Raw genomic sequence first — 13510 nt, forward strand, 5'->3', positions numbered from 1 at the left:
GGGGGCATACTTCTAGCTTCTGTTTTTTCTTGCAGTTTTTTCGTGAAAAAAGGGTTCATCGAAACCTATTAACATGTGGTCTACTCGCTCCGTTCCTAAATATAAGTCCTTTTATACATTTCAAATGGACTACAACACACGGATATATGTAGACATATTTTAGAGTGTAGATTCACTCATTTTGCTCCGTATGTAGTTACTTGTTGAAATCTCTATAAAAAACTTATATTTGAGAACGGAGGGAATGGTTTTGAAGATCACTATGCTAGAAATCCAATGGTGAAAACGGTAAAAAAAAATATTCAAAATATAAAACTTTTAAAAAATAAATGTAGAAAAAGAAAAATTCACAAATGCTCGAGAAGAAGATGAGAGTGACCTTTACAAGGATACCCTTAACCATGGTTTGGGAGATACACACGCACCCGAATAATAACAGCAGCAAAGGCAAAGTGGGGAGACTACCTATTGGACCTTAATTCAGTGGAGCACAACCTCTTGCAGTCAATCCCGACCGCACGTGCAGCCAGCCAACGACGCACGCGCCACCGCCGCTCGGCTGCTCCGGCCTCCCAAGCCGCCGATTGGCCGCTGGCCGCTCAGTCCAGGTAAGGTTCAGGCAACTGACGGTGCTTGGTTTTTTTGAAGCTGAAGGATCGTTACTGCTCCCCTAGTTCAGGTAAGGTTCAGGCATCCGGCTGTTGTTTCTGACCTTGAATTTGCTTGTGTGTCCTGTGAATATATGATCCAATGCTTTATATCCTTTATTGGTGCTGAAATTAAGTGAAAGGTGTGCAGCTTCAGGCCGCTGACAGTGTTTTTTGGCCTTGTTTTTGCCTGCGTGCCCTGTATATATGTCAATGTGTTTATATATACTTGTATGCTGAAATCAAGTGCAAGATGTGGAGATTTTGTTCTCACATGTACTATGAGTGGTTGTGCAAGCAGGACTACTTTTCGCATTTCGTTTCAACTCTGGCATAAGTTGTCAAATACGGAGTAGAATATGAAGATAGTTCTTCCATTCCATCTGTGTCCAATGACATATACATACGGGCGCTTTGAGTTTAGGTTTTGAATCTGTTGTGCAATTGAGCCATATTCAGTATGTTTTCACATTGGATATTTTGTCAGGCAGTTTTGGGGTTGTTCTAGGCGCTAAAGTTTTTCTCCATGCTGAATTTTGTGTGGCCCGGTTTTTGCTCCAATCCTGGCTGCACCACTTATGTATCATCTCAGTAAAAGACCTTGACTTGTTCTTGGGGCCAAACAACAAAGCATTTTTTTCCATCCATCTGTCTCTCCAGGCGTCCTCATCCATCAATCACCTATCAACGACCGTCGATGAGAATAATCTATCACCTAAAGCCAAGCCAAGGCTGAACTCAAGTGAACTGGTCAAGCACATGCTCTGACCTCTTCATGTCACTGCCATGCCAAAGCCAGCAACACATATGCTACTACCTGGTCAGAGATATCCATGTGACAAAAAAAAAGATGACCTTTTGAAAGTTCTTGCAGAGCACGATGGCCACATGCAACACATAAAGGCAAGATTTGCTGAGTATGTCATGGTACTACGTCAAATATAAGATGTTTTGTCAGTTTAAATTGAACTGCCATAAGGTCTTATATTTAAGAACTGAGGGAGGGAGTATATCTCACTCAGTTGCAGTGCAAGAAGTATGCAAAGACATGTGAATTTTTGTACTTGACGTTGTCCAGGTCCAAACTGAACATAAATCAACACAACCAAATGAACAAATGAATTACCTGATGTATAATAATAGTGCCTGGTCAGAGAAATACACATACCAAAAAGATCAGGCTCTTCTTTACCAGGACTGTAGCCAAATAGATGGCTACAGGCAACACAAAAAGGCAAGATTTGCTTCGAGAGTATTCAACACATCTCACTCAACCAGATGCAATGCAAGAAGAAGGAGAAAAGACTCGATGAGAATTTCTGAATTTTTGTACTTGATGTTGTCCAGGTCCAAACATCTCAGGAACAGAATCAAAAGAACAAATGAACTACTAGTATGATCCAACATTTTCCAGCAACACGAAAAAAACACCTAATTAATATAACCACAGGGAACGGTCAGAATTTACTTTACTCCCCACCAGCTAGCCGCCGCTGCTGCTGCTGGAACAAATGGTATGTAACTCATATATGATATATGGGTACGATCAGGGGAACTGGAAGGAGCCTCCGATCTGCGAGTTCTGCGACGGCGGGTTGATGGCCACCCACAGCAGCGAGATGGTGATGGCGAGGAGGCCGGACCAGACGAAGACGATGGTCGGCGTGCGGCCGCGGCGCCCCATGAGGCCCTTGGCGAACGGGTACAGGTGAGCCAGCACCCAGAAGCTGAAGAAGACGCCGCCCAGGAGCTTGCTCCACTGCGGGATCTCGCTGTAGATGGTGCGGCTGAAGCCGACGGCGATGGCGATGAGGTTGACCATCATGATGACGATGGGCGGGATCATGAGCGAGGTCCACTTGACGATGTAGAGGTCGGCGTACTCGTCGTTCTCGTCGTCCGCGCCCGACTTGGAGGTGAGCGTGAAGGAGATCTCGATGCCGGCGATGACCTTGAGGAGGCCCTGCAGCACGGCGGCGAGGTGGGCGCTGGTGCCGCCGATGAGCCAGAACTGCTCGTTCCTCCACCACTCCTCCAGGTTGATGCCCGACCACTTGATCTCCAGCACCGCCAGCATGCACAGCGTCAGGGTGATCACCAGCAGGTAGGTGAGGAAGGTCACGTCCAGCTCCTTGACGATGAACTGCCCCGAGAAGAGCGACAGCGCCGGCAGGAAGCAGTACACGATGAGGAAGATGGACGTGAACGGGTAGATGCCCACGTTCAGGTACGCGATCCTCTGAAGACACTTCATCCTCCGGCTCGCGAGCAGCGCGTTGTTGCGGGAGAAGAAGATCTCCACTGAGCCGGTGGCCCACCGGAGCACCTGGTGGAGACGGTCAGTCAGGTTGATGGGTGCAGTGCCGCGGAAGGCGTCACCCTTGGTGACACAGTAGACTGACTTCCACCCACGGTTGTGCATCCGGTACCCTGTGACAACATCCTCTGTGACTGAGCCATAAATCCATCCGACACGCTGACCCCACTCTGTCTTGTCTTCATACCAGCATGAGATGACACTGATAGCCTCGGCGACCGTGGAGGCGTCGAGAAGGTCACGGGGGACAGTGAGAGCACCAGGAGGACGGCCATTCTTGACACCAGGGTGATCAGCAAGCGGGCGCCCTTGGAACTCGGCAATCGGGATAGAGTTGATGAGGAAGTTTGAGTTACCGAACCTCTTGGGAAATGTTGACATGTTCATCTCCTCATCATCAAAATCTGCCATGCGCAGAGCCCGTGTCTCTTCAGATGTACCTGAGGAAACAGTGCTCTTGATCTTGCGCTTCTTCGGGAAGCAACAGCTGCAGCAGCCACCATGTTCTGTGGAGCGTGGAGGGTCAAATCCATAGAGTGCAACACGGCGGAACAGACAGCCAGTGCCGACATAGACTGGTCCCATGAGACCATCCAATGCACGCATGTTGACATCAAAGAAGACAGTGTTGTGGTTGGCATAGCGATCTGATGGATCAATGCCCTCAAACCGTTGGGGGAACTGGACATAGGCAATACGGTCACCACCACGGTCCATCATGAAGCACATGCCTTCACGGAAAGCTTGGGAGTTGTAAACATAATGATCACAATCCAGGTTGAGGATGAAAGGTCCATTTGACATGACAGCAGATGAACGGACCAGAGCATTCATCGCACCAGCCTTCTTGTTGTGGTCATAGCCTGGGCGCTTTTCTCGGGACACATAGACCAACATTGGCAGACGGATGTCGATGTCAGTGAAGTCAAGGGGTCTACCTTCTTCACCATCGCCGCCATACAAGGGATCATCACTAGGAGGTTTGAGCATCACCTGAAGAACAGGACAACAAATGGTAAGCATATGTGTGCATATAATATAACTCTCGGCTAGTTTTCCTCGAATCTGGATATTAGATTGTGATCAAATTGTTAAAAATTTGTACTTAAAAAAGCACTTAATAATTAGATATCCCAATATGCACACACTGTTACTTAAGAAAGCAAAACTAGTCTAATAATTAGATATTCCAATATGCACACTGAAAAGGATGTGCGCATTTTGTTCAAAAGGAAAATGGAATGATTACTCATTAGAGGTGCATATCTGTCTTACTGATTACCCTAAGTTGTTCATTAACAATATCAAGATGGTTCAGCTCTGAAACATAATGCATCATTTGTAGGTATATAGAGGACACCTTGCAACAAATATGAAATAGCAAACAAAAGAAATGCTGCCTGAGAATGTCTACCTGAATGATTCCAGCATGGTCTCCCCGAGTATGCTCCGCAGAGGGTTGAATCCAGGTACCGGGCCAATGTGTGCCATCAGCCATCCAGGTAGCTTTAGCAATTTTAACAGTCTCCACTGCATCGTCAAGAGCAGCTTCACGCTGCCTCTTCATGGCCTTGATTTCTTCTCTGGCATGGTAAGCATCGGAGCGGCGACGGATTGAGTCAGGCAGCCCATTGATTCTGACCTTGAACTCATCATACTCCCTCTTGATCCTTCTCCTGTCCTTGACAAAGTCCGAGCGTACCTTGTTCTTGTAAGGGTCCCTCTTTAGACTGAAGTAGCTCTCAGGATTGCGAGGCTCGATGCCGTGCTTGCGACAGAAAGGAACCCACATGTTAGCAAAGCTAGCAGCTTCAGCCATTGCTTCAAATGTAAGGAGAGCGCCTCCGTCATCAGAAACATAGCAAGAAAGCTTCTCAACAGGATAGTCAGCAGCAAGGATGGACAGAATGGTGTTTGCTGTAGTTAATGGAGGTTCTTTCTCTGGATCAGCAGTGGACACATATATATCAAGCCCCGGCAGATCAGATCTTCCATTCGGATTTGACGGCGTTGGGGTCTCAAACTTGTCTTTCAGGACAGCAAGGTCAGTTGCTCGGTTAACAGGGCACAGCTTTGGCAGCTGGTCCAAGATCCAAGAAAAGCCAAACCAGAGTTCACAAACAACAGACATGCCCCATAGCCACATTGCATCTTCATTCTTATGCTTAATTCTCCATGTAAGGAACAGACCAAGAACGGCCAAGCGGATGAGAACAAGAAGCCTGCAGGAAGCATCAAGGAAACCAAGTTAATGAACAGGACATCATCATTATAGACATTGCAGAGTCAAGTCTTCTATCAGAAAACTCAAAAGGAAAATGAGACATCATTTCACATTTTCACCAATAAGCACACCTCTTTTACTACAAACCGAGATGCTATCTACTTCCTCCGTTCCTAAATGTAAGTTCTTTTAGAGATTTTAATAAAGGACTACATACGGAGATAAATGAGTGAATCTACACTCTAAAATATGTCTATATACATCCGTACGTAGTCCTTATTGAAATCTCTAAAAAGACTTATATTTAAGAACGGAGGGAGTACAAAGTATGAACTTGAATAGTAAATCTCAAGTGTGCATATATAATAGAGAAGTGTGGTGAGAAATTTTTTCGGTGCTATTAATATGATAATATCATGTTTGTTTTGAAGTCAGGACAAGATAGGAAGATGTAGCACAGATCTAACATCTCACCTAACCTACTAGTTTATTGATACATACTGACTGAATCATAGCAACTGGAGCTAATCTATAGATCCAGGTTGAACCAAAGTTTGACTTTAGAAGCACTTTTAAGATTAATCAAGTCAGGTGTATCATGAGACAGTTCATTTCCCATGTGACCAGGGGACAAACAAGCCCAACATCCACATGAATCAGAACATGAATGAGAACATGAATCAGAACATGCAAGTGCAGTGAAGTTGAGCAATACCTGTATGGGCTGAGGATGCCAGCAGGGATCTTGAGCTTCCGAGTGAGCGGCCTCCATGGCTTGCTGGTGAACTCCGCCGGCTGCCCGTCGGTTCCGCCCAGCCCGCCTCCACCGCCGCCATTGCCATTGTCGGCATCATTCTCCTTTGGCCAGATGGCATTCCCATACCCATAGGTCCCCTTGGTCTCAAACAGCCAGCGGTTGTGATCCCAGTCGCCGGTCTGGCTCCTTGTCATGGCCTTCTGCGACCTGACTATCGACAGCCGCCTCTCCATCCTGGACGCGGGCGCGCCGCCGGGCGGCGGGGGCAGGGAGAGCGTGGGCCTGGCCCCGCCGTCGGCGCCGCCGCCGACCAGGTCCTCCATCTCGGTGGCCTTGTAGGGCTCCTTGCAGCCGGGGCAGAGCGCGCCGGCGTTCTTGACGGCGTCGCCGAAGCACTCGGCGCAGATCTTGAAGTCGCACTCGCAGGGCAGGATGTCCTGGCCGCGCTCGTCGCTCATGACCTTGCCGTCGCAGCCGTTGACGGCGCAGGAGGAGCCCTTGGAGCCGGCCATCTGCGGGTGGCTGGCCTCCGAGTCGATGACCTTGTCCATGAGGTGGGCGCGGGTGACGCTGTTGAAGCCCCCCGTGAAGAGCGAGTTGGAGACGTACTGCTCCTCGACGCGCGCCGAGATGGCCGGGTCCATGGGCTGGTTGTCCGGCGTGACCGGGATGTGCACGTGGTAGCTGAGGAACTCCTCCCGGTCCGGCGAGAAGCCGCCGCCGCCGCCCGCCAGCTCGCTGTTGGCCAGCTCGCTGTCGAGGTCGTCGCGCGAGTAGCTCACGTAGCGGCCCGAGTGGGTGCGGCGCGCGAAGGTGACCATCGGCCGGTCCGCCCCGGCGCCGGGGGCGGCCCGGGCCTGCGCGCCGCGGCCGTCCTCGCCGGAGAAGGACATGCGCGAGAGGCGGCTGCTGTTGCTGTGCCGCAGCACGCCGCCGCCGCCGATGTTATCCATAGCTTCCGCCCGTCCGTGCGTCCCGATCCCTTGGCTTAAGCTTTGCGGATGGATCGATCACTGGCCGATCTGCGAAGGGGAGGAAACAAATCAGAAGAGATATCGAAATCAATCAAAAGAGGGGAAAAGATGGCAATCTCGCACGAAAACGGAAGGTTTCCGGCCGGAGATTATGCGAGCTCCGGCGCCTCCCATAGTCAAATCAAACCAAATCGGACAGCCCCCCGAAACACCGGCCCCAAATCTCGGCCGGGCAGGGGCGCACGGACACGCCACAGATTCAAACGCTTCCCGCAGCAAGAACACGCTCGCAGGAGAAACAAATCTGGCCGGAAAACCCGGCCCACGGACGCAAGAAAACCCACGGATTCCGGCCAAGAAAGCTCCGGATGCTTACCATTCCACTTGGGGTCAACCCACCCGGCGAGCGAGCCAGTCAAAGGAGCGCCGGGCAATCAATCGATCCTCCCAGGACGGAGCAATGAATGGAAGGGGAGGGGATGCGTGCGGGCAAGAATGAGGATGGATTGCTGGGGGAGGGGAGTACTAGTACTGGTGGGGATCGGGGGGAGCGGGGAGGAGGACGAAGTCCGCAGGAAGGGGGCGGCGGCAGCAGCTGGCGAGGAACTGGTAGTGGGAGTAGGAGTAGGAGTAGTACAGAGGAAGGGAAGAGTGAGGGGGAGAGACACGGTCGGACCGGACGGCACGCATCCCTTTCACATGGACATGGGCATGGGGGAGCCCAAAAAATTCAAACCAAAGGGCAGGCCGGACCTTTTCTTTTGGTTTTAGTTTTTTTTTTTTTTTTGCAGTGAAGGGATGATGAGAAAAAAAACTTCTTTTTGGCTCTGGTTGGTTTGCATGGGGTGGAGAAAAGCTGTACAAGGAACCGCGTCGCCGATGACGCGTCACGGCGCCGGTGGATTTCTCTCTACCCATTAATTCTCTTCCAAAAATGGGGTCCTTAGTTAAGAAGAAATAAGCCGAGGAAAAGGTCAAGGATTTTATACCAGGGAAAATCCTAGTAGTAATGACGAAGAAAATGGATCAAAAAGTCCACATGATTTAAGAAAAAATCTGGCGGGCTTTGAAAGAACAGGCATTTTTTGAAACACCGGCATGTCGGTATCTGTACTGTGTCGATGTTGTTCACGCGTATCGACTGTGTTCCGGATGCATGCAGAGAACCCAATATGTCGCAACCCGTTGTTGATGTGCGTGGTGTCGCGTTTGTATCCGGATGGTTGTTGTGGTCAGTGTTTTATATATAAAGCGGAGCGTGAGCCTTTTTCGTCAATAGTTGAGGGGTGAGCACGGTAGTGTGGCAGGCATTGTTTTTTTTTAATTGAAAAATCAAGCAGCGATATGTATGCACTTATATTCATTTGATATAAGTTTAGTTCTTGTCGAATTCTTATTGTAGACCTTCACGAAAATTGTCAAGACATGAAATCAATGCAAAAATAGTAATGATCCAACAACTTCCAACCATAAAAACTACTCCCTCCGTCCGGAAATACTTGTCGAAGAAATGCATAAGAATGAATGTATCTAGAACTAAAATACATCTAGATACATCCATTCCCCCGACGAGTATTTCCGGACGGAGGGAGTACGTGGTTTATGATACGTGAATATATACCACTCCATATTGTGAAGCAGTAGCATCAAGTTTTAATTAGTTACAACACTTCCCATCGCAGTCACATTTTGTGGCAAAATGGAGGGAAATGAATATCTAGTCCTAAACAAAGAAATGGGTGAAAAGAAGCATCAGGGAATAAGAGACATTGGAAATGTAAGAAGAAGCCGTGAATACAGAGATAGTCTGAGTGTGTACATCCAAACTTGTTCAAATCACCTTGTCAGTGAACACATTTGTGCTCAGCTAAAATGATGAGAGAGGGGGGAAGACATGTATCGACTTTTTTTTAGAAGGAAACTACATCAAGGCTGTAAATGATCGCAATTAGCATACATTAACCCATTACATTCTTCTTAAGTTGTGCTTCGGACCAACTATTTTCAATCCACAGATGATCAATCAATTGTTTGCTTGGTATTCAAGTTCATATCCAGTCAGTCCGCGCAAATGGTCAATCAATTGTTTGCCTGATATTCAAGTTCATATATATATCCAGCCCGCAGATGACAAAGAATTGTACATTGTTGATTTATGAAATTATGGAACTAATGCATAATTTTAATAATAATGCATATAAAATGCAATGTCTTATGTAAAAGGAAAGATAAGATCTCTCGATATTAATCCTAGCTTGTACAAAGAGCACAAAGCCAAACTCGAAACATGAGTTCTGAAAGCAAAAAATTGCCAAAAAAAATGTACACCAAAAAGAATAGATGGATGATCCATATCACATTTGTTTAAATCTTTGGACAAGGCTCTGAACATCGACTGGCATATCAGTATGGGTGGTGCCTCGATGTTGTTTGGTCATATGGATTGTGTCTCAGATGCATCGTCCCATATGTCAACCCATATTGATGGGCTTGAGATTCTGGTCTATCATACATTTTGCTGGAAGAATTACACGTTCATAGATTTGTTGACTCTGGAACTTAATGCCTGATTTCAATAGTGACAAAAGGGCAGGTGAGGCAGCATCTTTATTTTTTTCTTTTTTGCGAGGAAGGGTGGATGGAAGAAAGTTTGTTTTTGGTTTTGGCTGGTTGCATGGGAGGATTGGTGGAGAAAAGATGCACCACGAAATGCGTCGCGTGCAACCTAATGACGCGTCACGACACATGTGGATTCATGTACTCATTAATATTCCCTTCCTAACATGGACTCCTTAATTAAGAAGAAAGAAAAATTGACCAAAATCCCAAAGAATTATTCAAGATTATTTGTTACGAAGAAAAAAAATGGGTCAAAAGTCCATAATTTATGAAAAAAATTATGTTCTGGTAATGCATGATCAGGGTTATGCGCAGACTAAATAGAAACGAGGGGGCTTTGTGAATATTGGCCGGCATATCGGTACCTTCAGTGTGTTGATATTGTTCAGGCGTATGAACTGCTTTTCGAATGTAGAACCTAATATGCCAATCAATATTAATTCGCTTCACATTCCGATCATACAATTTGGTGGGAGATAAGGTTCATAGATTTCGCCGATTCATAGATTTAAAGCCTGATTTCAGTAGCGACCCATGTAACGCGCCTTCTAGTCTATAGAAGATGCACCATGCAGTTGTGATATTTATTGTGCTGGCATGTACTCATTAATTTGGTGTATCTTCACCTTTTTTGTATGCAACCCGTTGTCAACTTTGAAATATTTGAGGGGCGGCTACAATTCTATGCCATAATTGTAGCGAAACGTTGTAGGCATTGTTTTTTTATAACTGGAAAATCGAGCAGCGATATGTAGGAACTTGATATTCACTTGCTATAAGCTTAGCTATTGTGGAATTCTTATTGTAGACATTCAGAAAAATTCTGAGGACGTGAATTCAATGCAAAAATAGTAATGGTCCAAACAACTTCCAACCATGAACATTACCTCGTTTATGATACGTGCATCTATACTACTCCAAATTCTGAAGCACTAGCATTGAGTTTTACTAGTTACAACACTTCCCATCACACTCATATTTTGTGGCAAATGAAGGGAAAAGTAGATCTAGTCCTAAACATAAGAAAAAGGTGAAAAGAAGCATGAGGGAATAAGAGAAACTGGAAATGTAAGAAGAAGCCGTCAAGAAAGCGTTAGTCCTAGTGTGTACGTCAAGCTTTGTTCAAAGATGCATCACCTTGTCAATGAACGCATTTGTGCTCAACTAAAATGATGAGAGAGGGGAAAGACATGTATAGACTTTTTAGGAAGAAAATACATCAAGGATCTAAATAATCACAATTAGCATACATTAACCCATTACATTCTTCTTAAATTGTGCTTCAAAATGATTATTTTTAGTCTGCAGATGATGGATCAATTGTTTGCCTGATATTCAAGTTCATATATACCCAGTCCGCAGATGACAAAGAATTATACATTGTTGATTTATGAATTATTAAACTAATGCGCATAATTTTAATTGTAGTGCATATGAAATGCAATGTCTTATGTAAAAGGAAAGATAAGCTCTTGATATTAATCCTAGCTTGTACAAACAGCACAAAGCCACGCTCGAAACATGAGTTCTGAAAGCTAAAAAATTGCCAAAACATGCACACTAAAAAGAATAAAATGGATGATCCATATGGCATTTGTTTAAAATTTTGGATATTCCAAGGCTCTGAACATCGACTGACATATCGGTATCGATGGTATCTTGATGTTGTTCGGTCGTATGGATTGTGTCTGATATGCATCGTCCGATATGTCAACCCATATTGATGGGCTTGAGATTCTGGTCTATCATACATTTTGCTGGAAGAATTACACGTTCATAGATTTGTCGAATCTGCGATTTAATGTCTGATTTCAGTAGTGACAAAAGGGTAGGCGAGGCAGCATTTTTATTTTTACTTTTTTGCGAGGAAGGGTGGATGGAAGAAAGTTTCTTTTTGGTCTTGGTTGGTTACATGGGAAGATTGGTGGAGAAAAGATGTATCACGAACCACGTCGCGTGCGGCCCCAATGATGCGTCACGGCGTAGGTGGATTCACGTACTCATTAATGTTCCCTTCCTAACATGGACTCATTAGTTAAGAAGAAATAAAAATTGATCAAAAGCCCAAAGATTTATTCAAGATTAGTTATTACGAATAAAGAGAATGGATCAAAATGTCCATAATTTATGAAAAAAAATATGTTTGCTAGTAATGCATGATCAGGGTTATGAGTGGACTAAATAGAAACAAGGGGGCTTTGTGAATATCGGCCGGCATATCGGTACCTTTAGTATGTTGATATTGTTCAGGCATATGACCTGCTTGTCAAATGTAGAACCCAATATGCCAATCGATATTTATTGGCTTCATATTCCACTCTATCATACAATTTGATGGGAGAATTACGTGTTCATACATTTCGCCGATTCATAGATTTAAAGCCTGATTTCAGTAGCGACCCATGTAAAAAGCACCTTCTAGTTTGTAGAAGATGCACCATGCAGTTTGTGAAATTTATTGTGTTGGCATGTACTCATTGATTTGGTGTGTCTCCACCTTTTTTGTATGCAACCCGGTGTCAACTTTGAAATATTTGAGGGGCGTCTACAATTCTATACCACAATTGTAGCGAAGCATGGTAAGCATTGTTTTTTTAACTAAAAAATCGAGCAGCGATATGTAGGAACTTGATACTCACTTGCTATAAGGTTAGCTATTATCGAATTCTTATTGCTGTAGACATTCACGAAAATTGTGAGGACGTGAATTCAATACAAAAATAGTAATGATCCAACAACTTCCAACCATGAACACTACCTCGTTTATGATACGTGCATATATACCACTCCATCTTCTGAAGCACTAACATTGAGTTTTACTAGTTACAACACTTCCCATCACACTCACATTTTGTGGCAAATGAAGGGGAAAGAAGATCTAGTCCTAAACATAAGAAAAAGGTGAAAAGAAGCATGAGGGAATAAGAGACACTAGGAATGTAAGAAGAAGCCGTGAAGAAAGAGTTAGTCCTAGTATGTACGTTCAAACTTATTCAAAGATGCATCACCTTGTCAATGAACACATTTGTGCTCTGCTAAAATGATGAGAGAGAGGGACTGGTAGCAGTGGGAGTAGTACAGAGGAAGGGAAGAGTGTGAGGGGAAGAGACACGGTCGGACCGGACGGCACACATCCCTTTCACATGGACATGGACATGGGCATGGGGGAGCCAAAAAAATTCAAACGAAAAGGCAGGCCGGACCTTTTCTTTTGGTTTTAGTATTTTTTTGCAGTGAAGGGACGATGGAGAAAAAAAGCTTCTTTTTGGCTCTGGTTGGTTGCATGGACTGGTGGAGAAAAGTTGTGCAACGAACCGCGTCGGCGATGACGCGTCACGGCGCCGGTGGATTTTTGCTGGTATTAATCAATTTTAATTTCCCTTCCTAAAACGGAGCCCTCCTTGGTTAAGAAGAAAGGGAAATGAGAAGAGGTCCAACATTTATCGGAAAAATCTTGGTCATGAAGAAAGAAAGTGGATCAAAAAAAGTCCATATAATTTATGAAGAAAGTGGATCATAAACCCCACATAATTCATGAAGGAAAAAATATGTTCAGGAACCCTGTTAACGGGCGAACATTCGTCGGGGAAGGTGGCATCTGCGAATGTTTTAGGAGACATTTTTAGTGCGTGAGGGGACGGCAGTTTTTTCGGTGCAACATCACAGTCTCTTCAGAGATGGCAATTTTCATTCTAAAACTGCCGTCGTATGATCTTTCTTCGCAACTAATACCGCCATCGAATGGCGCTCGCTTGCCACCCCTCTTCCGGCGATCGTCTGCTGGTAACATTATCGATGTTCATTGGTGATGCGTGATCAGCATTATGTGCGGACTAAATATAAACAAGGGAGTTGAGGACTTTGAAATAATAGCTCAATGATCCATATGGCAATTTTTTAAATGATAAGACAAAGTTGTTAATATCGGCCAAAACATCGGTAACTGTAGTGTGTCGATATTGTTCAAGCGTA

The 13510-nt window shown here is 45.2% G+C and overlaps 1 protein-coding gene across 1 annotated transcript; it reads right to left on the reverse strand.

The window, feature by feature from the left end:
* Window positions 1-1953: 1953 nt before the first annotated feature.
* LOC123166677 (cellulose synthase-like protein D2) lies at window positions 1954-7560 on the reverse strand. Its single transcript, XM_044584476.1, has 4 exons — window positions 7296-7560; window positions 5904-6967; window positions 4379-5186; window positions 1954-3957 (listed from the first exon to the last, which is right to left on the reverse strand). Exons 2-4 carry the CDS (start codon window positions 6896-6898, stop codon window positions 2194-2196), a joined length of 3567 nt encoding a protein of 1188 aa, XP_044440411.1. The 5' UTR covers window positions 6899-6967; window positions 7296-7560; the 3' UTR covers window positions 1954-2193.
* Window positions 7561-13510: the final 5950 nt, after the last annotated feature.

This window comes from Triticum aestivum, chromosome 7D (assembly GCF_018294505.1).
Source record: "Triticum aestivum cultivar Chinese Spring chromosome 7D, IWGSC CS RefSeq v2.1, whole genome shotgun sequence".
Classification (NCBI taxonomy): Eukaryota; Viridiplantae; Streptophyta; class Magnoliopsida; order Poales; family Poaceae; genus Triticum; species Triticum aestivum.